This window comes from Cydia amplana, chromosome 25, assembly GCF_948474715.1.
Source record: "Cydia amplana chromosome 25, ilCydAmpl1.1, whole genome shotgun sequence".
Classification (NCBI taxonomy): Eukaryota; Metazoa; Arthropoda; class Insecta; order Lepidoptera; family Tortricidae; genus Cydia; species Cydia amplana.
The window spans coordinates 7,408,474-7,434,008 of NC_086093.1; the positions used below are offsets into that span (position 1 = coordinate 7,408,474).

At 38.8% G+C, this 25,535-nt stretch overlaps 1 protein-coding gene across 3 annotated transcripts in view; it reads right to left on the bottom strand.

The window, feature by feature from the left end:
• Nucleotides 1-3,958: 3,958 nt before the first annotated feature.
• LOC134659599 (glycerol-3-phosphate acyltransferase 4) overlaps nucleotides 3,959-25,535 on the bottom strand; it is a 39,896-nt gene continuing 18,319 nt past the window's right edge. The window contains exons 2-10 of one of the 3 annotated variants that reach the window (XM_063515274.1): nucleotides 25,411-25,534; nucleotides 22,129-22,268; nucleotides 20,866-21,002; nucleotides 19,587-19,692; nucleotides 15,988-16,221; nucleotides 13,051-13,166; nucleotides 9,613-9,753; nucleotides 5,507-5,716; nucleotides 3,959-4,258 (exon numbers count right to left, since the gene is read on the bottom strand). In XM_063515274.1, the coding sequence (XP_063371344.1) occupies nucleotides 4,171-4,258; nucleotides 5,507-5,716; nucleotides 9,613-9,753; nucleotides 13,051-13,166; nucleotides 15,988-16,221; nucleotides 19,587-19,692; nucleotides 20,866-21,002; nucleotides 22,129-22,268; nucleotides 25,411-25,534 (1,296 nt within the window). In that variant the 3' untranslated portion in view covers nucleotides 3,959-4,170. Of the gene's footprint in view, nucleotides 4,259-5,506; nucleotides 5,717-9,612; nucleotides 9,754-13,050; nucleotides 13,167-15,987; nucleotides 16,222-17,746; nucleotides 17,981-19,586; nucleotides 19,693-20,865; nucleotides 21,003-22,128; nucleotides 22,269-25,012; nucleotides 25,023-25,410; nucleotide 25,535 lie in introns of those variants that run through there. The other 2 variants (XM_063515273.1, XM_063515275.1) reach the window with 2 other exon arrangements.

Sequence of the window (25,535 nt, forward strand, 5' to 3'; positions counted from 1 at the left end):
AAGTCTCATTTAGAACTAATACAGTCAGCAGCAGAAGTTGCTAAGCGGGCGAGGTGTTCAAAATGATCTTGACGCGACTTTATTGTTAAGAGAATAAGAGCGTGTCAAGCAGGGTTCGAAATTATCCAGATAATTATAGTCTGTGTTAATTATCTGATAAATGTCGGATAATTATCCCATGGTGCTATATTTATTTTCTTGATAGTAAAAAATAATGATCGGGGCGTTTTTTTAATTTTAGGTTTTAAATTCTAGGTTATTATCAAATCGATAATTATCAGGCATAAAAATGACAATAATTATCAAGATAACTATCATTGATAATTATCCTTTCGAACCCTGGTGTCAAGGTAATTTTGAACACCTCGCCCGCTTAGCAACTTCTGCTGCTGACTACCAAAACGGTAACAAGTCCTCATTAAATTCTAATGTATTGTCTATTCAATGTTGTAGCCTAGAAATTATAAAAAAGTATCAAAATTATGCAATCCTTGCCTGCTACAGGTTTTTGAAATTGCAGTTTTCCAGCTTCAACTTTCATTAGCAAAACCAAAAAGAATAGAGTTTATAGAAAGTTATTGTCATGATAAATTATGTAGCCACAGTACATTTACCGCCATCTTTCGGCAGAAGATTAAAACTTTTAGAACGCCATTTGACTTATTCTTTCACTGATATGTGTTAAATGGGTTAATCAACTTTTTCTTGTCACACGTTGCTATGGTTACGGTCTCCTGAGTCACTCTTAAAATTTTAGGTTTTTCGTATTTAAATGAACCAAACTTGCATTTTATGGTAGTTATAAGACGTTTCCATAATGGGACATCTACTGAGCATGTTAGTAGAACATGGTACAGCAGTTCTTCTAACAATCTATGCTACTATTGTCTCCTCGCTGATGGGACAGAATAACAACAAGAAATTGTTGATTGACCCAAATATCAAAATAGTAATATCATCTACTCGAGACTAGGCAGTGCAATCTTGGCCTAACACATATCAGTGAAATAATAAGGTTCAAAGTCAAATGGCGTTCTAAAAGTTTTAATCATCTGTCGATAGATGGCAGTAAATTTACTGTGACCACATAATTTACTTTGACAATCCGTCTCTATTTCAAATTCTCTTTGGCCTGACTCTAGAAAATACAAAAAATTCCAACTAAAGATGGCAACGCGTAAAAATCCTTTTATACAAACAGTTACGTTCAGTAAGTCAGTTGTCCATCTAAAAATACATGATTTTAGGGTAAAATTGTGTCAAAAAATTAAGACAGTTTCAACCAATAACATCTGAAAGTAAAATCTTCAAATTGTTAAACGTTTTTGTTTAAAATTGTCACCCCAAGTGTAAATTTCATTCGATAGCGTGACGTGACGTACGCGTTAAGTGTCATTTTGTATGGGATTTTGAGTTTCCAAAACGTCCCGCTTGGCGCGCTGTTCAAAATCACATACAAAAATAGACATAACGCGAACGCTCGTCACGCTATCGAATGAAATTTACACTAGCGTTCAGTAAAACAAGGGTCATGACACCTGAATTACAGTTAGTATAAGACTTTTTTTTTAAAGACTTAGCGCCACTTGCACCATCCCACTAACCCGGGGTTAACCGGTTAAACCGTTAACCCAGTTTCAAATAGTACTGGTAACCATGGTATCTTCAGGTTTAACCGGTTAACCCCGGGTTAGTGAATGGTGCAAGTGGCCCTTAAGGGTTTATCGGTCGTAACTACGCATTAAGACTGTATAGAATGACAGCCGTGACTCTAATTACATTAACCCTTTGATCGCCGTTGGCATGTATACAAGACAACGATTGAACGATACACTGGCGCCGCTGTCTTGTATACAAGCCACAAATTCAACCGCTCGGTAAATGAGAAAAAAACATCAATTGTATTTTTTTTACAGTCGTGTTAAATGTTTTGGGTCCTTGATTTTTAAACTCATCCCTAAACTTTTTATTAGTTGTTTACTTAAAATTTATTCTGGCGTGTGAGTGAGCGTCTTTGCAGACTAGGTCCGGCGGCGAAAAGGTTAAAAACTGTGTCATTTGCTTTTTAATGTTTAAAACAGTGGCCCAGATTAAAACATAGCTGGTCAAGGAGAATCTTGTCAGTAGAAAAAGGTGGCAAATTTGAAAAATGTAGGCGCGAAGGAATATTGTCCCATAGAAAATTTGAATTTCGCGTATTTTTTTACTGACAAGATTTGCTTGACCAGCTATAGGTACATAATTATATGGTGGAGTTGTTCTGACAGCGGACTAGATGGCGCTGCGAACGGCATTTTCCAATAAAATCGGTTCAGTAGATTGTACACTCGCCTTCAGATATATCGAGGCGGCCGAGGTGCTCACAAATATCTGAACACGCCTCTATTGTCAAGGCGCTAGCGTGCGTGTTTAGATATTTTTGAGCATCTCGACCGCGCCGATATATCTGATGGCGACTGTAAGAGATGTAACGTTTAAAAAACTTATATCCTAACGGCGTTATTCATAAACGTCTGCTAACTTAATCAGCTGATGATCGTCGTTTGTCCCTCTCTACGGCATAACGACAGATAGGGACGTGACGATCATCAACTGATTAAGTTAGCAGCCGTTTATGAATAACGGCATAATAGGCTACATGACTAATTTTAATTTATGGTATCAATCGATCGGGTTTGTTTTTAGGATCAAATGTCTATATGGGACCCATTGCATTAAAGTAACACAAAAGTCAGAAATTGTAGTCAAAGTCCGACAGTCGTACTTCACTCGCGAAACGCCCTATACAAAACGGCCAGAGGCCGTGACGTCATCGCCCATCTTGTAGTATGGACAAAACAAGAAAATTGCGTTTTTGTCGGTGAAATATTGCGTTTATGTATATAGTTGCTATACAATATTTTTTTGGATGAAATGTAAGGAATCGAATGGTATCCTTACTTTTATCGTTTTCGGAAGTTAAAAAAAACTTAAATTTTGAAACTTTCAGGTCCTGTATTATTGTAATTTTTCAATATTTTATTTTAATATCCACATTATTGTGATAAATTGCTCGTTTGCTATCTATTTTACTATACTGGATCAACCAAATCTTGTCAGTAAATAGGAACAAAAAAAACTATACTCATCCTTTTCTTTTGGGTGCTAGTACTAGTGTAAGACAAAGATAGTATGATTCTCTCTGTCTATGTTTGGAATCAAACAGACCTTTGACACACTATAGATTTTGTTATAAAATTCAACATGTGTCATCATCCCTATTATAGCATATTTTTTGTTATTTTAGAAATCATTCAAAAACGATTTTGCTCAAAAATGGATATGGGACAAACGTATTCTCAACCGGCGATACGGGAGCGGCCAAGGTGCTCACAAATATCCGAACAAAGCCATAGTAGTTGCCGCGCACCGCTACGGACCGGACGCCTGCGCGCGCTTGCGCCACCTAGCGGTCATATCTGTCGTAATAGACGCGTTTTGTTATAGAGTGAACCTTCTGTACCTAGTACTATTATTTATTCTGTGACAAAGCCCCTATATTATCAAGATGTTAACGTGCCTGTTCAGATATTTTTGAGCGTTTTGCACGCTCCGTTGTATCTCGATGGTGACTGTAACAGCTCTGCTTATTTTTATCTATATCTTAAAGTTTTTCATTCATTTTCTACACCTGTATGTTAAATTTAAAAAATCAACATTCTAATAGTTCATTTTTTTAGCATTAGGAATAGAGAAAAAAATACATAGAGTGCTCACTCCATACATCAGTTTTAGTACCAAAAAGACTATTAGCATCTAGCATCGAGTAGCGGAACTATCAGTACTGCTACTTGACAATAGATGTAGCAGTACTGATAGTTCCACTACTCGATGCTAGATGTAGACACTGAAATTAATAGTCTAACTGATGTATGGAGTGAGCACGCTTGTCTTACTATATTTCTCTATGCTATAGCTAAGCAATATGGCTTCAAATATACACAATACGCTTAAAGCGTAACTAAAAAAATACTAACAGGTATTTCCACTATTTTCCATACAAAACGTATACTAGTCATAATCATAACTCACTCACTTTCAAGTCACTGTTAACACTCAGTACATTTCCCTGTTCCAGGTATCGGCTGGTATTTACCAAGTATTTTTACCTGTTACTTTAACCAGGTATTTTCATTCGCCTTTTAACCTTTTGCTGAATTCTTCTTGCTGTAATTCTCGCCATTCTTTTTTCGCTTTCATACGTTTCAGTTGGCCGTCCCTGAAACAAAATAGTTTATTTACTTAATTATATTTATTAGTAACAGTATGTTATACATATATTTGTGATCTACTCACAAAGCCCTTTCATTTGATAAAAAGTTTGTACTGCCATAGAGTAATATAGTAAGACAAGAGTGCTCACTCCATACATCAGTTCAGACTATTAATTTCAGTGTCTACATCTAGCATCGAGTAGCGGAACTATCAGTACTGCTACTTGACAACAGATGTAGCACCGACCGGACAGTCTTATCTCAACAGCATAAGACTTTCCGGTCGGTGCTACATCTATTGTCAAGTAGCAGTACTGATTGTTCCGCTACTCGATGCTAGATGCTAATAGTCTTTTTGGTACTAAAACTGATGTATGGAGTGAGCACTCTATGTATTTTTTTCTCTATGGTACTGCCGACTTTATGACGTCACAGCAACTACCCTCACCACTTTCGCGCTTGTCATCTCATATATTTGTGTTCAGGGCGTTACACTGAATGCATCGATACCATATTCACCCATATCCGAGACGACACGAGCGAAAATCGACTTCCAGAAGACTTTGCGTTCCCTGACCGGTTTATTTATATACATACAAGAATTGCTGGATTAAAGGTATAATATCTGGGTGACCGAGCTTCGCTCGAAAAACATATAATAACTCGAAAATGCGCGTTTTCCCAGAGATAAGACCTAGCTAGATCGATTTTTCGCCCCTGAAAACCCCTATATACCAAATTTCATCGAAATCGTTAGAGCCGTTTCCGAGATCCCCGAAATATATATATATATATATATATATATATATATATATATATATATAAATAAATAAACAACAATTGCTCGTTTAAAGGTATTAGATAATATTAATTCATAAGTGGGTAAGGACACGCTGAAGCGCTGGTGGCTTAGCGGTAAGAGCGTGCGACTTGCAATCCGGAGGTCGCGGGTTCGTACCAATGAGTTTTTCGGAACTTACATACGAAATATCATTTGATATTTACCAGTCGCTTTTCGGTGAAGGAAAACATCGTGAGGAAACTGGACTAATCCCAATACGGGCCTAGTTTACCCTCTGGGTTGGAAAGATGGCAGTCGCTTTCGTAAAAACTAGTGCCCACGCCAATTACTGGGATTAGTTGCCAAGCGGACCCCAGGCTCCCATGAGCCGTGACAAAAATGCCGGGACAACGCGAGGAAGGTGATGAAAGTGGGTAAGGACAAGATGATTAATACGTTGATTGGCACACACCACTGCAGGTCTATAAGTCCGCCTCGTGCCGCCACGGCAGCCTTCACGCGGTTGGCGAACGCGACCGCATCTTCCCTCTCCCCCCTTCTCATGGGGGGTAAATACCACACGTCGCAGACTATGGCCCAAGAGGACATCATGTTGAGTAGGTAGTGTAACATGCCGTAGCGGGAACTATTCCAGAACGCGTCGCCGAAACGGGGGTCGTACCTGGAAAAGAATACCGTAGAATGGGGTCAAAACTGAAAATCAAACCTCGATAACATTTTATTTTTACATATGAAAACTGAATGGTGTTACAGGAAGCATCCTGTAACAGGAGCAATAAATTTAACTGTAGGCTGTACTCCTCAAACTGACCAACATTTGTTCAGCTACTTTTAAAAATTATGAATCCTTTAGACTTCCTCTTTTGCATACAAAATAAATATTGCCTTCAATGTACGCTAACATCAGTGTGTTTGACGTTGCCTGTCACGCTTTAAACGTAACAAAATTTGCAATACATTGCGTCTTAGAATAAACTTTAAAGTGTAATAAAAATCAAAACCTGAGTTATTTTCAAAAGTTGCTGAACAAATGTTGGTCAGTTTGAGGAGTACAGCCTACAGTTTAATTTATTGCTCCTGTTACAGGAAGCACTCTGTATAATAAGTGTTCCGGACGTTTGTATTTTAGTTTTTATTTTATTTTGGGTAGTTCCATTTCATAACTTTGACGAAGAGGAAAACCCACCTCACCCCGTAGTGCCTCGTATTTGGGGTTAGAGGGGTTTTCATACAAAGGTGATTTTGGAAGATTGTTGGATCGATTTTTTTATTATGCGTATTACTATAGCTCCATTTTAAATTAGAATACATTATTTTTGTAGCAGTAGCCTTAAAATCCCTTCTCACCCCCCTCTCAAACCTTCTCTCCCCTTTCATAACCCACCTCTCCCCGCGAAACCTACTCACCCCGTTTTACGGTATCGCAAATGTTTACTTTGTATTAACACATTCAGTGCCGAAAACCCGACTAGCGGGTATTTTATGATTTCGTTCCCAGGCCGGACGACCCGGTAGTCGGGATCGTGGTACTACAGCTTTATATGAAGAATTTTTTGTGGCCTGGCGCGGATGTCTTGTTTTGCTGTGTGGCAAAGAATGTGCTGAGCAAACATGTCTGTAAATAACACAGCGGCGGGCTGGTACCCCAAACGTTACGTACAAATAGCCATACATTTGACGTGCCCCTCCCCGCAAAAATCGGCAGATTGTTTTGTACACATAAATAATAGACAAGGCGTCTCTAGTTGTTAAATTCTCTAAGTTTATATCCCAGAAATCATCAATTCAGTGGTAGTTACTAGTTAGTATGGGGACACAATTAAAAATAGATTGAATAAAACATGACCTACCCAAATACTAATTCAACGCAAACAAATTTGCGAGCAAAAGCTTTCAGTACATAGTATAAAACAAAGTCGCTTCCCGCTGTCTGACCCTATGTATGCTTAGATCTTTACGCAACTGGCTTGACGCGGTTTTTTTAAATAGATAGAATTATTCAAGAGGAAGGTTTATGCACAATTTGTTAACCCGTGCGAAGCCGGGGCGGGTCGTATGTTATTTATATTTGTTAATGGGGTTGGCCAGTCGAAGTATTTAGCAGTAGGCGCCATCATAGCTTGCCCTGTCAATCCCTAGAACTGTGTCAAAATTATGTTTTTTTTTAATTCCCTGGATGCCAGCCCTTTAAGCCAAATCTCATAGAAAAAGGGGCAAGCTATGATGGTGCCATCTATGCAACCCTTTGACAGTTGCCAACCCAAATTACCCCAATTACCAAAGAGAATAGATAGTATAGAGGTCCTGTCATAGTAAATTTTGTAGTCACCGTAAATTTACTGCCATCTATCGACACACGATTAAATCTCAAAATGAAAATGTTTAAAACTGTTAAAAAATGTATCTATGTATATGGATAAATTATTTTATTATTTTGACCTATGTTCTTTCACTGATACCTACGAGGGGTGTTCAAAATATTCTCGGTATGAGAATGAAAACAAACAAGTACGAAAAGTTTGATATTTTTATTTTTCAATATACTCCCCCCCTATGTTCATACACTTAAAAGATCGATCAATTATTTTTTTTAATCCCTCGTAAAAATATTTTTTATCTTTCGTGTAAAAATGCTCCTCCACTGCCGCCTTCAATGCTTCATCGTCAGAAAATTTATTTCCACGCAGATCCTTTTTAAGATTGGGGAGCAAAAAGAAGTAGCTGGGGGCTAAGTCCGGACTATACGGTGGGTGAGTAACAGTTTTAAACCCACATTCAACAATAGCTGCCTTGGCAATATGAGCAGTATGGACGGGGGCGTTGTCATGCAGAATCAGAATACCTTTGGTTAACTTTCCTCGCCTCTTTTCTTTAATTACATCCTTTAATTGACGTAGAATGTTAGCGTAGTACTGTCCTGTGATATTTACACCTTTTTCTTTATAATCGATTAGTAATACTCCTTCACAATCCCAAAATATCGTGGCCATGACCTTGCCAGCTGAAGGGATGACCTTGAACTTCTTGGGATGAGCTGAACCCTTAATGTGCCACTGCATGGACTCTTGTTTACTCTCTGGGTCATAATGATGAACCCAGGTTTCATCTCCAGTAACTATTCTTTGCAGCACCTCATCAGGATTTTCACCGCACAGGTCAATAAAATCGGAACAACAAGCTACACGCATGTCTTTTTGAAGCCGAGTCAGCATTCGCGGAACCCATCTTGCACTTACTTTTGACATATTAAGATGGTCATGTATAATATCATGTACGGTACCAATAGAGAGATTGGTTACTTGTGCTATAGATTTTACCTTCACTCGACCATCTTCCAATATAAGTTTTTCCACTTTATCAATATTTTCTTGTGAAGTAGCTACTACAGGCCGGCCAGGTCTAGGGTCATCTTCAATACTCTCCCTTCCGCGTTTAAACTCGCTTGACCACTTTTGAATGGTAGATAAAGAAGGAGCAGACTCACGGTAAACACAATCCATTTCCTCTTTTATGGTTTTTTGATTTTTACCCTGTTTTGTCAAGAATTTTATCACGCATCGATGTTCTAATTTAGTTAACATTGTCAATTCGCACATGATGTTCATGTTTGTTCAGCAATTGCAGAAAAACAAAAGACCATCTCGGTTCGAATTATACTTTTTTTTAATGTCAATGAATAAACCTTAGCGGCCAGTAACGAAAGAAATTTTAGAAGAGGTCGTAAGATATCAATACCGAGAATATTTTGAACGCCCCTCGTATGTGTTAAAATTGTTAAATATGAAACGGTGTCGTCAACGCCGAGGCACGTTTTTTCCTTAGACTTTATTCATCTTATACGGAGTTACATATGTCTTTGCCATTACAGTACAATCTCACTAATCCGGCAATAATGCTGACACACGACAGCCGGATTACTGGAAAATTCGGATTACTGGAAGTTAGAGCAAATCTGCATATTGATGTGTTTTTTAGTATGTCGTAGATATACATTTTACTAAAATACTAAATTCAAAGAAAATTCTTCTCTTTTCTGTAACTTGGCCATTTATGAAGAGATCGGAGGGCGAAAATGTAACTGCACATAGTAAATTAGGACAGAATGATTATTTGATCATCCCTATTTTAGTGCCGCATTACTGGGTATAACCAAGGACCATAAAAGACTGGACTGACATTCTCACACAACAAAGTGTAGCTCCGAAAAAGTTCAAAATTCGGTATTAAAACTAGATGGCGTTGCTTCGTAGCCTGGAAGTGGCAAAAATGTTATTTTCAGCTATATTTTTACGTGTTTTTTTTATTTATTTAAGAACAAACGTCATACTGCTTTATTTTAAGACCATAATATCAGTTCAATACACAATTTTTTAAGATTATATTTTTTTGTCGTCAATAACGTAGTAATACTCGAATTCAATAGATGGCACTACCTCTGGAACCTTTGATTGCTGAAGGTTGCTCGCGCGTTCGCCACTTTTTGTTACACAAAATAATGGTCTTTTATGGTCCTTGGTATAACGGACCATCGAAGTGCCGAGGTTTCACTGTACTCACTTAATGGCGACGGGGTAGATCCAGCCTCCGACCTCGAAGCTGCCCTTCTTGAACTGCATCACGGACGTGTTGTTGATGCAGGTCCCCTCCGGGAATATCAGGATCGGGGGGTTGTCCGGGACCGAGATGTGCTCTTTTAGTCTGTGGACAACAACAACTTACAAATACAAATACAAAATACAAATACAAAATTCAAAATTCTTTATTTCATTAAAAACCATTACATATTTTTAACAATGGCTGGTGTCTCCCTGTAAGTTATTCACAAAATAACCTGTGCTGGGAGGCACCGCTCTTCCATATCTAATTTACAATTTATTAAGTATTATACTATTCATTATATACTTAATTATAATGTGTGTGTGTGCGAGTGTGTGTGTGTGTGTGTGTGTGTGTGTGTGTGTGTGTGTGTGTGTGTGTGTGTGTGTGCACTTGTGTGGCCTGGCTAGGCTACATATTGTAGCGATGCTACACGGTTTCCCATACTAAAAACATACTACACAACCTGCAATGAATGAGTGTCGCATTTCCGACAAAATAACATATACCAAAGTATGACAATTATGTAAAACTGTAGTATACCTTCTCAGCTGTAGGTTGATCAAAATACCCCGCCTCCTGGCTGGCTAGATTCGAAGAAACAAGCCCAAAGAGAATGCCACTCGAACGGAACTTGTCACCCGGGTTGTGCTGAAATTACTGGACTGAACCTGGCTTTGCGCATATCAAAATGATCCTTGTGATCCACTCTAACTGCTCAAATAGGTCACATCCTAATCTAATTAGTATTTTAGAATCATTTATAAAATTGCTTAAAATTATAAATCATAAATATGTGGGTCCTCCATCGTTCGACAGAAGAAACGTCAAAATAAACGAAGGTTTCGTTACTGCATAGGCAGGGAAGATATTCCGAACGAAACAATGTAGGAAATAGTAATAAAAGATGTAATTATTAATTATTATTGTTAACAACTTAAAATAATTCAAGTATTAATGAACATTTGTATTTTACAAGAATTACTGGATTTAAAAAATGCTCGAGTTGGTTTGAAGTTTAATGCATTGATGTGAATCGAAACGCAATTGACGGGTTGGTGGACTTTTCGAGAGGTGACAGGTCAGAACACTTGGGGGGTTTTTGGTTTGTCGGGACGACGTGGGCTGGAAGCTTGTCCTAGATCGATTGTGGGAAAAATTGTCACGTCTCCTCCTGCCGCCCGGCTCAGCCGGTGGGAACGCGGACTATGATGTAGGCCCGTTTCCGTGGGTGGATCGCGTGGGTGATTCGCGTGAGTGAAGTGCGCGTTCCGGTGTACCCTTCGCCGCCTTCCGAAGGGGAAACATGGTGGACAGTCGTGCCCCCGCGCACATCATCGAACTCCACGGCGCGGCGTACCCGCGCCGTCCCATAGCCGTAGGGCACGGCCCCGACCCGCAGACCGTGCGTCAGGCGGCCCAGAGCGCCGCTTGACGATCCCGAGGCTCTTCATGCGGTCCCGCCCGCGAATATACCGGCTGCCGCGGACCGTTCTCGCCCTGGCTTGAAGAAGTTAAGGCTCGACGAACGGCCGCCGCCTTCTGACCACATCCGCCTGCTGCGGCCAGCAGTAGTGTTTCTCCGGATAACGACCTTGCGCCGGATTCGTGAGTGCACCAAACTTTAGTGTTAGATTTTGGCCAAAATCTCGCGTCCCGTTTGATCTCGCGGCCGTATTTTTAAGGCTCTAGGACTATATTAACGTTCCCCCTCAGCGGTCGGGGTATTCTCTGTTTCCCAGCGCCCGCATCTAGCGAGGTGCCATGTAAATAAGGTCTGTCACCGATTTGGAAAGTAAATTGCATGAGACACATTTGGCCTTATCCTTTATAGCGCCCTATCCCTACTCTCATAACCAGGTTTAAAGCAACAAGAGGTCCTTGTATTTCAATGGTTCAGTGTCTTGCTGCGAGCCTTATCCGGCATCTATTGTTGAGCATTTAAAAGTGTTGAAAGCATAATCTTAACAAACCACAACTATTCGGCCATCGCCGCTTCAAAAAATCCTCATTTTTATACACTACAATATCCTAGCAAGTCTTCCACCTGATCGTAATTTTTATCTTCTAACCAATTTATTATCTTATTTTTTACATCGTATTGTAGCTTTGATGTAAAAAATAAGATAATAAATTGGTTAGAAGATAAAAATTACGATGAAACTTAAAACTTAGTGATGTTATGACCGTTTAACTCTCAGAGCGTCTCGCTAGATGGCGCTGAATTTTGGAAAGTAAAATAAAAGTTTTTTGGCAAAATAAAATATTTTTGGCACAGTCGCCGTCAGATACATCGGAGCGGCCAAGGTGCTCACAAATATCTGAGCTCGCCTCTATTGCCAGGGCGTTAGAGTGCGTGTTCAGATATTGTGAACACCTTGGCCGCTCTGATATATCTGATCTAATGTCGACAGTACAAGCTTTTATCTCTGATTGTACTTTTCTTTCCACAGGCAACTAATACTCATCGAGACATTATAAAATTGTACAACGGGACTTAATCGCGTATTTAAGTTTTAAAATTTACCTCCGACGTTTCGAGGACGGCGTTGTCCCCGTGGTCTCGGAGAAGACTGGCTAAAATCCAACGTGGTTAAATGTTCAAGCTGATAAACAAGACTAAGTGCGGGTAGTTAAAAAAACTCGCGTGGCTAGAAAATGTTTATGTCAACTTTAATGTGTAAAAATCGTGACTGATTTAAACTTATTAGTGCTCATCGAGACAATTCTAAAAACCCCTAACATAATAAGGTTGCGTTGTTTTATCACAGAGTTCCTATGGCCACCTCCTGTCTCCATCATCAGATCAGCTCGATGGTACCATAATATTACATTGTCACCCGACTTACATATGTATGTGTGTAAATTTGCGTAAGCAAATTCTCAGCTTCATTGGAAACTGGGAAGTGGGTCAAATTTAACTTGCAAGATGTGGAATCCCTTTCTTACGAATACATAAGTCAAAATGACAGATAATTATAGACAAACGATTTATAGCTAATTCAGGCCAGGACGCGTTTATGAATAACACCATAAATGTTTGCCTGATACGGCACTAGATGGCGTTACTAGTATCAGTCATGTCACCGGGAGCATAGAGTAATATAGTAAGACAAGAGTGCTCACTCCATACATCAGTTCAGACTATTAATTTCAGTGTCTACATCTAGCATCGAGTAGCGGAACTATCAGTACTGCTACTTGACAATAGATGTAGCACCGACCGGAAAGTCTTATCTCAACAGCATAAGACTTTCCGGTCGGTGCTACATCTATTGTCAAGTAGCAGTACTGATAGTTCCGCTACTCGATGCTAGATGCTAATAGTCTTTTTGGTACTAAAACTGATGTATGGAGTGAGCACTCTATGTATTTTTTTCTCTATGCCGGGAGCGTTACCTCCTGGCCACGGCGGTGCGGTCCTTCACCTCGGACCTCTCGAACCAGATGTGCGGCGAGGCGCGAGCCAGCGCCCTCTGTAGGAGACCCAGGAAACCGCCGTGACGCTGTCCTATCTGAAAATTAAACGTAAGTACTAGTTATTAATAACTTTTTCTACTCCCGTACATTTATTTGTCATTTAAAGGGTCGTGTGTGCACCTTTAAACCCCTATCTTATAGTTGTCAAGACAAGTTTTTAGTCTATTCCCCAAAAAAGTATATGTGCATACACGCAGTATCTTTTTGGCACTTTTACGATACTTATATTGTATGAAATACATTGTTGCCAACCTAATTTTAATTGTCATCTCTGACAGATGAGTGAACCATAGATATGTTTTTTTTATTTCATTCATTCTTTTCCCGCCCGTACCCTCCATTCTTTGCTACTTCTTGAATGAAAAATATTTGTTATTTTTACTATTTTCTTTCAAAATAAGTGCTTGGTCGTAGAAAAAGTATTGTATGCAACGTTGTTTAACTAAGTAAAAAAATACTCGTGGCGTCTTTATTAACAATTTTCGGCTTCGCCTCAAATTGTTACTCACGCCACTCGCTTTTTTTGACCTCTCTTAAACAACGGTTGCATAAAATACTATTATAATTATTATTTTCTTTAGACGCTCCAAAAACTTACGGCTCGGCCACGACATTGAGCGACTTACGACGGCGGCAGCGATAACCATAGGTTGGAGCGAGACACAGCGATCGGACCTTTCGTTCCCGCCGTTCGGTTGTCGCTGCCGCCGACATATGGAAAGTTATAAACTAAAGCTATACTTGTAGCTATACATCATCCCAAGCACATATATTTAAACATATTTACCCACTTTTTAGGTCTCATGCCAATACCATAGAGAAATAAGTAAGGATAGAGTACTGATGTATGGAGTGAGCACTCTGCTTACTTATTTCTCTATCTATGCTAATACTAAAAATCCTCTTTTAAACTATTCACTTACCGATTGAAACGATTAACATTTCAGATATAATTGTCAGTAAACATTGTTGGATCTATGGTCGGATTGTCAGATTTGTCCTGATTGTCGGAAACATCGTATGATTGTTGGATCTACAGTCATATTTACATTACAATAGGGTATTTGACTACTAGTCAAATAAGTTTCCTTTTTCGAACTGTCAAAACGATTTTGCTGCTATGGAATGTATATGAAACACTAGCATGTGACGTCACAATCAATTTACCTACTCTTTATAGTTTTATAAGGGTTTTAAAATAGAAATTGTGTCTAAAAATAACTGCTGTCTACTTTTCTCTATTAATCTTCTGGTGCTTTATTTCTTGCATGTTGTAAAACCATTTCTTTTTCATTTCTCATGCTCTGAAAGAGGCTCATTGTTGTCCTTAAAGGTGTGCAGAAAATGATACGTTTCTGCACTAGAGCATTTTACGTTCCAAGTACGATTTCTTTATTTAACAATAGGCAATAGACATTTATGGATTTTTTATAAAATTTCCATTCTGATATTTAACTCTCCATTCCATAAATAAAGACACTTTTGCCTAAATTGTTAATTGAATATACCCTCAAGAAATGGGCTTTTTCTAAAATAAATATTGAAAACCCGATTCTCACGGATCCTGGTGTTTTTGGGTTCTTTCAACTCAGAATCACTAGCATATTCAATCATGATGATAAAAAAAAATGTCCCAAAAATTTGTATGAAAATTGTACATTCCACTACGTCACGTCCATGCAAGTGAAAAAAATTCTCATAATAAAACGTGACGTAATGGAATGGACATTTTGGGACATCTTTTTTTAATGGCGGGATGGAGAATGCTGTCGATTCTGAGTAGAATGAGCCCAAGAACGTCCAGATTTGAAAGAATCAGGTTTTCGATATTTATTTTAGAAAACGCCCAAATACTAAAAAATGTATACCTACTTAGTAATGTTTTTAAAAAACGCACGCATTTTGCTTTCCTCGTGTTCGAAATGAAAAGTAGAGTGTTTAACTCGGGTGAAAGGCATCTTTTCAGCCTCGGACTATTGGCGCTCTCACTGCGTCCGAGCACCAAACTACCTCGGCAGAAATGAGTGTCTTCCATCCCTTGGTCAACAATCTACTATTAAATACGGTCAAATACCCTATGGCATAGAGAAAAAAATACATAGAGTGCTCACTCCATACATCAGTTTTAGTACCAAAAAGACTATTAGCTAAGTATCGAGTAGCGGAACTATCAGTACTGCTACTTGACAATAGATGTAGCACCGACCGGAAAGTCTTATGCTGTTGAGATAAGACTTTCCGGTCGGTGCTACATCTATTGTCAAGTAGCAGTACTGATAGTTCCGCTACTCGATGCGAGATGTAGACACTGAAATTAATAGTCTGAACTGATGTATGGAGCACTCTTGTCTTACTATACAGGGTGGCGCATTCAGATCGGTCAGTATGGGAAAATCTGAAACTATAAGACATACGACGATCTCTTCTTAGGAACCATGTCATCGATTTTAGTAACAAGAAAAACTGCATTCATACATTTAAAAAAAATGTGTACTCAGCTCGGGAATCGAACCCGGACGTTTTGAAAAAAAAAAATCTAAAATTATTTCTATTTAGATATCGATTGTGTAGGTCTTAGGCAGTAAATGTTACTATGAAACATGATGTCTGAAATGAATAAAATGCATTGTTTTCATATCCTTTAATTTATTTTAGTATGTTTTCGAAATGGCCACCATTTTTTTCAATACATTTTACATAAAAAAAATTTAAATGTATGAATGCAGTTTTGCTTGTTACTAAAATCGATGACATGGTTCCTAAGAAGAGATCGTCGTATGTCTTATAGTTTCAGATTTTCCCATACTGACCGATCTAAATGCGCCACCCTGTATTTCTCTATGCCTATGGTCTTACCAGCGAGTACGTATTATCGCACATAAGCACCAACGCGTCTATAGGGCTGGTGTGATTAGCGACACAGATGCCGCTCCTCGGTTTGTTGCTGTCATCGTGGTATGTGATGACAGCGCTGATGCAGCGTGACAGGAAGTTGAAGCACATGATGCTGACGCCATAGTTGACACGTTGTTTTAGACGCCCGTCCGGTAGCGTGCCTACGCACGCCGTGCACAGCACCAGCCACCATACCTGACCCAATCAGTGAACATGCCGATGCTACCAGAGACACTCCATACCATAGACAATAGCAGACGTGCAGTCACCAGCAGAGTGGCCAAGGTGGTCACGAATATCTGGACACGCGTTCTAACGCCTTCGCAATAGTGTGTTCAGATATTTGTGATCACCTTGGCTGCTCCGTTGTATCTGATGGCGACTGTATAGTGGAGGTTTTGACAGCTGAACTATGTAGCAGTAAGTTATGACAGAGAGAAACGTAAAGTGTAAAGCTTTGGATTCCTCCGAAAACGGTGCCGTCATATTACGGCCGCTATATAGCGTTGACTGAAGTCACTAGAACGTTGTCTATGTAAACAAGATGGCGCGGTTTCCCAGACGGCGTTACGTTACGTTGATTGTCAACGTAACGTAAGATGACGGCCGTCATGACGGTGTCGATAGTTTCGTGAACGTTTTATTAGATAGCGGTGACGCCATTTTGAATAAATGACACGAGATTTGAATAAATGATTCCGTACTACGATTATTTTTGTCTTCTGATGATATTTCATCCTCCAAGTAAATTATAGATGATCAAGCAAATCTTGTCAGTAGGAAAAGGCGCGAAATTCAAATTTTCTATGGGACGTTATCCCATCGCGCCTACATTGTTCAAATTTGCCGCTTTGACCTTGGTGGATGACGGTGTGTTATGACGCCGTGGTACTTTCCACATGTCGCCACCGTAAAGACGGCCGTCTTTTGCGGCCGCTATATGACGGCCGTCATATGACGGCACCGCTTTGGAGGAATCCAAAGCTTAACGCCATTAGGAAATGCAATAACCGGTCAAAGTTCATAACCGCTTTCGGTTACGATTATGCCCGAAAAAAAAACCGATAATCGGTTACGGTTATTTTGACAAGGAATGATAAATTTACATTATAAATAAAGGCCTTGGACGTGATACAATATTCAATCAAAATAATTCATAAATAAGGGAAGTAAATTTGTATATTTTCGTTATTAAAATACACGAATGACAAATAATATAAGTAGTCACAGGCGTCATAGCCAAAACAGTCAGGGTTTTGTAGTAATTAGAAAATCAATTCATAAATTTTAAGTCATAAATAAATAACCGAAAATAACCGTGACCGAGATTCGAATTTTCAATAATTGATTATGAAATTTTGTCAAAATAATCGGTTATAACTTATAAGTAACCGATTACTTCGGTTACGGTTACATATAACCGATTTGCATTCCCTTAACGCCATCTACTTCAATTGTGAAAAAACTTCACTAAACACGTCCATATCTTGTCTATGATACAAAGTTTATGTCTCTGATTTTCAGAACAACCCAATGATCTCTAAGGGCTCCACTCACGTTGCAACAAATTACATGCGATTTAAGATAATTGTCTGATTTGTAACGTATGTGGAGCCCTTAACCAGACACATTCGGCGAAAAAAGCGACGAACACAAATGAAACATAGAATAAACAATAGACAATACAGCACACCCGATAGCCCGGAAAAAAAAAATATACCATAGAGAAACACTGATTGGAGCTTAAGACTGCCACATCTATAATTGTCGTGTGGTTGGCAACGCAGATCCCGCCTTTTGGCATGTTCTGTTTGTCGTGGTAGTCTATGACCACAGATAAGGAACGTATCATGATACGTATGGATATCATGTAGGACATCATGCCTACGAAGCGCTGTATTCTGCCTGGTGGCAGCGTGCTCGCGACAGTTGTCATTGTCAGCATGAATATTATCTGTGGTTGGTTAGTGGAAATAGGTTAGTAGGTGTTTTTAGAAATAAATCGTCCCTTTTGCGAAGAATCACGAAATTGACACAATTTACTGATAGTTTGTCAAAGGACCGTATCATTTCAAACATAGACAGAGAAAATCATACTATCTTTGTCTTACACTAGTACTAGCACTCAAAAGGATGAGTATAGTTTTTTTTGTTCTTATTTACTGACAATTTGGTTTCACCAACTACGTATAGTTAATAAATAACAGAGCGCTTTTAGAAAAAAAAAATAGTCTGGCAACTATGGCTACAATTTAGTATGGATTATTTTTAGTTTCATTTAATTTAATTTCTACTATGTATTTTTATTTTATGTCGCAATATACATCGAATTTTTGATATTACTTTATAGGTTTCGACGAAAAAGTAATCAGCACTAGTTTTTTTCTAAAAACGATAAAGAATAAATAGAAATTAGGAGTAGACAGAAATATCGTTGAGAATATGTTTAACAAAAGAAGAGTATTAGTAATTAGTCAACATAATGAATTAACATAAATAAAATAAGAAGTAAATACAATGAAATATAAGTTATTGCAAAAATTTCACTTTTGGTACAAGCTTTTATCACTGACTGTACTTTTCTTTCCCCATGCAATTAATACTCATCAAGAAAATTCTAAAAATCACAGAGTTCCTATGGCCACCTCCTGTCTCCATCATCAGATCAGCTCGATGGTACCATCATATTGCATTGTCACCGGACTTACATATGTATGCAAATTTTCAGCTTCACTGGAAACCAGGAAGTGGGTCAAATTTAACTTGCAAGATTTGACCCGTACAAACATAGTTACATATATACTTACATAGATACAGTCGCCATAAGATATATCAGAGCGGCCAAGGCGCTCACAAATATCTGAACACGCCTCTATTGTCAAGGCGTTGTAGAGTCGTGTTGAGATATTTTTGAGCACCTCAGCCCCTCCGATAATTCTGATAGCGACTGCACATTGCAAGTTAATAAAAAGCATTTAAAAAATGTCCTCCTTTCTTCATAGATACTGAAATATAATTTCAGATTGAGCAGTAGCAAAATTTTGGGAACAGAAAAGTCCAATGAAATCTTAGTAAGGGCGGTTTTTTTCCCGATACGAATCCGATTCGAATCCGTGAAAATATGGTCCGTCGTAGCTGTAGAACTATTTCTATGGTAAGTTACGCACTACATCTGATCTCCGTCGTCCGATTTCTTTCCGTCATTCTAGAATCTCCATTCCGGAGAAGATGTTTGACGGACCGAAGTAGCCTTAGTATTATTTGTATGAACGCTCGCGCACTGCGTCCGAGTTAAAGCCGAGCTGCGTACGAGCAGAGAAGCAGCGGGGCGGGCGGGGTATTCGGATAGGACATAGGACTAGTGCGTAAGCCAATATACGAATTCGGTCCGAGTTAGACCCATATTTTCACGGGTTCGGATAGGACTAGTGCGTAAGCGAATATCCGAATTCGGTCCGAGTTTTCTAGACCCATATTTTCACGGGTTCGGATCGGATTCGGATCGGACGTAGTGCGAAACCGCTCTAAGAATTGTAAATGTGACAGTTAAGTGTCCTCACCCCGATGACGAAGATCATGATGCGCAGCGGCAGCAGGAAGAAGTACCGCACCACGAACCCCATCATCCAGATGATGGTCAGCCGCCAGGACAGAAACTCGTACTGCCTGCAAACAAATCATGTCAAGGCTACATGACAAATTTTCATTTATGCTATCAATCAGGTTTGTTTTTAGGATCAAATATCAAATATCAACATTTATTCAGCAAATAGGCCACAAGGGCACTTTTACACGTCAATATGGAATTTACATACAGCAAAAAAACACATCAATAATTATAAAATACAACTAAGCCGTAAATATCAAATCAAACTAACATAGAGATGTATAAAGCCTCTAAATGTCGAATTACAAAAAACGCAATAACAATTATTGAAAAAAAAAACCACAAAGATACAAAAACTATAATCTAAAATTATTTAGAGATGTAAATGTCTCTAAGTGTCATCATAACTAAAAGATTACAATATATAGTAGTTAATCAAATTATCCTTAGAGATGTATAGGGTCTCCAAGAGTCAAAATCCTGTATACCTAATGAAAACATTCATTAAATTAAAGAAAATGATAGTAAAAATAAAATAGCATACGAGAACCGAATGAGGTGTGTCCATGTAATTATACTCAAAAATAAAGTTACTAAATATAATAGCTCGTGTTAGATCAAATGTCTATATAGGGCCCATTGCATTAAAGCAATACAAAAGTCAGAAATGATAGTCAAAGTCTGACAGTCGCACTTCACTCGCGAAACGCCCCTAACAAATCGCTAACGTGACGTCAAGGTCACTGAGAGTGCATCTTGAAGTATGAACAAAACAAGAAAATTGCGTTTTTGTCGGTGAAATATTGCGTTTATGTATATAGTTGCTATACAATCTTTTTTTGGATAAAATGTGAGGAATCGAATGGTATCCTTACTTATTTCGTTTATGAAAGTTAAAAAAAAACTTAAATTTTGAAACTTTCAGGTGATGTATTTTTGTATTGATTCCATATATTTTTTTAATATCCACAATATTGTGATAAATTGCTCCTTTGCTATTTATTTTACTAGATTTTGTTATAAAATTCAACATACTGTGTCATCATCCCTATTATAATGTGAATTACCTGTGTTAAACAAATACACACACAGAATTGATTAGCCTTATTTTTAGCTGTGTTTTAAAAAATTATATTAGCATGCATTTCTATATGTTTTATGCAAATTAATGATTGCGCCCATCGTGAACCTTCTTACAACGATATAAAAGCCGGTATTGCTTGTATACATACATGTTGGTCCTGGTGAGCAGGTTCCAGCTCCTCAACTCCTCGGCCTCGAAGACGGAGGTGACCTGGTCCTCGATGATGGACTCCATGCCGGCCTTCACCAGGTCCATGCAGTGGTGCAGGTGGAACTCGAGGTTGTTCTGGGGAAACACTGGCATAAGAAATTTGTCGAAACACCAGTCTACAATAGGCTAGATGACAAATTTTCATTTATCAATCAATCAGGTTTGTTTTTAGGATCAAATGTCTATATGGGACCCATTGCATTAAAGCTATACAAAAGTCAGAAATGATAGTCAAATTCCGACAGTCGCACTTCACTCGCGAAACGCCCTATACAAAACGGCCAGAGGCCGTGACGTCATCGCCCACGTTGTAGTATGGACAAAACAAGAAAATTGCGTTTTTGTCGGTGAAATATTGTGTTTATGTATATAGTTGCTATACAATATTTTTTTTAGTGAAATGTAAGGAATCGAATGGTACCCTTACTTTTATCGTTTTTGGAAGTTAAAAAAAAACTTAAATTTTGAAACTTTCAGGTCCTGTATTTTTGTAATTTTTCAATATTTTATTTTAATATCCACATTATTGTGATAAATTGCTCGTTTGCTATCTATTTTACTAGATTTTGTTATAAAATTCAACATGTGTCAACATCCCTATTCTACAGTGATTTTCTTATGTATGATACAGAGGGGGAGCCGGGTCAAAAAAATCCTTAAAAGCGCCTCACGTAATGAATGGACTCCTATTAAATACCTTGTATCAAAGAGAATTTGAAATAGAGGCGGATTGCCAAAGTAAATTATGTAGCCACAGTAAATTTACTGCCATCTTTCGACAGATGATTAAAACTGTTGGCAGTAAATGTACTGTAATGTAATGTAGCAAGCGACGCTCAGCTAAGCGTGAGGCTAAAGGCCAGACCACCTGTGGCCATCACATATAATTACGTCGGAGGGGTGCTGACCTGCAGCGAGTGTGGCCGCACATTTGCTGCAAAGATTGGCTACCACGGCTTTGCAAGATTTGCAAGATTGGCTAGCGCACCAGTGACGCTCTCAGCTATAGAATAGCAGTCGTTGTGGCCGACAACGGCTAGGCGATAATTTACCATGACAGTAACTCTCTATATATTCTATTCTCTTTGCTTGTATTAAATTATGTTATGTTATACTTCTTAGAAATAGTTTTATAGATGCATTGGGCAACTGTTATGATAGCTGTACCATTATTATCAATAAATAAATATAAAATAGATACCTCTTTCGTCCCCTCCCCTTTCCCCGTGGTGTCAGGCCGCACACCGTTAGAAACCCTCTCTTGGCTCGTGCTTCTTTTATAGTTGAGCTCCGGCGACGGACCCAGTATCTCTTCTCGCTCTATTACTGTCATCTTCGTGCCTGAAATGTATCAATACATATTATAAAACAAAGTCCCCCGCCGCGTCTGTCTGTCTGCATGTTCACGATTAACTCAAAAGCTACTGCACGAATTTTCATGCGGTTTTCACCTATTAATAGAGTGATTCTTGAGGAAGGTTTTGGTGTATAATTTGTATTTGTGTAAATTCGTTGAACTACCCGTGCGAAGCCGGGGCGGGTCGCTAGTAGCTTAATAAAATATAGTTTGTCAAAGGAGTGTCTCGTTTCAAACATAGATAGAATCATACTATCTTTGTCTTACACTAGTACTAGGAGACTAGGACCCAAAAAAAAAGGATGAGTAATAGTTTTTTTTTGTACTTATTTACTGCCAAATTGGTTTGACCAACTATAATTATTAATTTTAGTTTTTCAATGTGATAGCCATTATTTACAATTTATTCAACAAAAAAATCTATCATCATATTAATATAGGTACATAAGTGTATTAAAAAAAATATGGTTGTCTGTAAAGTCGGTTTACGGACGATAATTTTGCGTGAAAAGCTCATAAGAAAACATTGATGAAAAATTGCATACTTTTATACGTTACTATGGAGATCTGTCCACAACGTGACACTTTTTCGTGCATGCTACCGGTATTCATCTATATATATATATATATATATAAACGTGAAAGACCTGACTGACTGACTTCAATGCACAGCCCAAACCGCTGGGACTATTAGAACGTTCAAATTTGGCAAGTAGGTTCCTTATAAGGTCTAGGGTCCACTAAGAAAGGATTTTTCAAAATTCCTCCCCTAAAGGGGTGAAATGGGGGTCCAAAGTTTGTATGGGGAAAATATACTAATCCACGGGTACGAAGTCGCGGGCAACAGCTAGTCGATTTATAAGACGTTGTCACGTCAAAAGTCGAGATTACTTAGGTTTATGTAAATACGTGAGCGATTTACCGAGCCAATTGGCTAAACAAAGGAACATTATGCAACCTCGTTGTTGACATAATGTGAACATTAGTTGAATTGAGATAACAACTGTCACGTGTTTCTAATGTAACAAATACGGGCAACGGTCGTCTATGTTATTTAATGATATACGAGGCAAATGGGCAGACGAATCGCTTGATGGTAAGCGATTACCGCCGCCCATGGACACCAGGAACACCAGAGGGGTTGTAAGTGCGTTGCCGGCCTTTAAGATGGGAGTACGCTTTTTCTTGAAGGTTTGAAGATCGTATCGGTCCGGAAATAATGAAATGTGTTAATGTAATTTGTACTGTAATCATATGTTGTGAAATAAATAAATCTAATCTAATCTAATACCGCAGGCGAAAGTTCACTCCACAGTTCACCTGTGTGAGGCAGGAAGTTTCTGGAGAAACGCACAGTTGAGGACTGCCAACTATTTAAGTGGCGAAGATGGAAATGTTGTCAGTATTTACAAGGCCCGAAGATATTGTAGAAGGGTGTCAGGTGTGCGGGGTCAATTACAGTGTTGCCAGATCGTACCTTTTAGTACGGTTTTGCGTACTATTTTGGACCCTTGCGTACCTTTTTTGTAAGCAGCGTACATCGTACTAAAACCGTACCTTTTGATGTACGATTGTTTATCAACTTTTTTTTTCGTTGTGTTGTGGTTGTATTGGTTCAGGATGGTTTGTTCAGGGCAAAATATCTAATCTGACAACAATAGCCACCATAAAAAAGTACCATGTACTATAGAAAATACACGTTTCTATAGTTGCAGTCGGCAGTTGTGTCTTTCTTACCTGTGCTTTGCTAATAGTAATAGTAATATCGTTTATGTTATGCAAACCATGTTAACCATGGTACAATAGAATAGATGTTACAATGGAAATAGATGACATGGCACCCTGGTAGGGTATTGGCAATTATCCATTAAACTACATTAAATAATTTATGTGTAATATTATTAATATTGCTTTGTGATTGCTTCTAATGCAGTGCAGTTGCTCGAAGAATAATAAAAACGCTAAAAGAAGTTAAAAAATTATAAAGAATTTGTTCTCGGGCTGTCAGGTACCTAAGTCATGTCATGTCCATAAAGCCTACTTGTTTATCTTACCAATCTTCTTCACATGCATTTCTTTTTAATTTATATATGTACATTTGCATATCCAGTAGAAAGTTACTTAGTCATCTGAGTGTATTTCGTTTTATTTGGCATTATTATCCAGATTACAAAACTCAGGTAGTCAAAATTCAGCCGGCCATTTATAGCCGGTCAAACAACTTAGTCAGTATAAAATGGCGCGCAATTTAAGTTTTCTATTCGACCATAATCTTTCGCACCATTTTTTTTTAAATTTGCCGCTTTTTTCAACTGACGGAAATGTTAATGCAAACAAAATTGGTTAACTATGACGTGTACACTACACTTATAGTTGGTCAAATCAATTTGTCAGTCAGTAACAATCAGGAAAACTATACTCATCCACCCACCATACCCCCCACCCACACACTCACATATAAATATTGTTTCTGTAAGAAAATTTTACTAATAAAAAACCGTACTTTTTTGATGAAAATCGTACCTTTTTTGACGTACGACCGTACATAAGCTGGAAGCGCTCTGGCAACACTGGTCAATTAATCATATTGGAGAGAGTGGGCAATAGTGGGCACAGTGGGCACTGACAGTTGATGCCATTCTCTTGTCGTGAATGACATCTAGAGGTGTCCCTCAACGTTTAGGAGCATACTGGAGAGTGGGCAAAAGTGGGCAGAGTGGGCACTGACCGTTGATGCCGTTCTCTTGTCGTGAATGACATCTAGAGGTGTCCCTCAACGTTTAGGAGCATACTGGAGAGAGTGGGCAAAAGTGGGCAGAGTGGGCACTGACCGTTGATGCCGTTCTCTTGTCGTGAATGACAGCTAGAGGTGTCACTTAACATTTAGGATAATATTGGAGAGAGTGGGCAATAGTGGGCAGAGTGGGCAAAACTGGGTGGAGTGGGCACTGGCCGTAAATGACATCTAGAGATGTCCCTTAAAGTTTTGGATCATATTGGTGAGAGTGGGCAAAAGTGGGCACTGACCGTTGATGCCGTTCTCTTGTCATGACATCTAGAGATATCCCTCTAAGTTTAGGATCATATTAGAGAGAGTGGGCAAAAGTGGGCAGAGTGGGCACTGACCGTTGATGCCGTTCTCTTTAAAGATGGCGGACGGCGGCTTGTCGTCCGGCACCGGGGGCTCCTCGTCGTCCGAGCTGTCGCTGCGCTGGAGCTTCTTTGCCACTTCGATGTGTTGGCGGCCATAC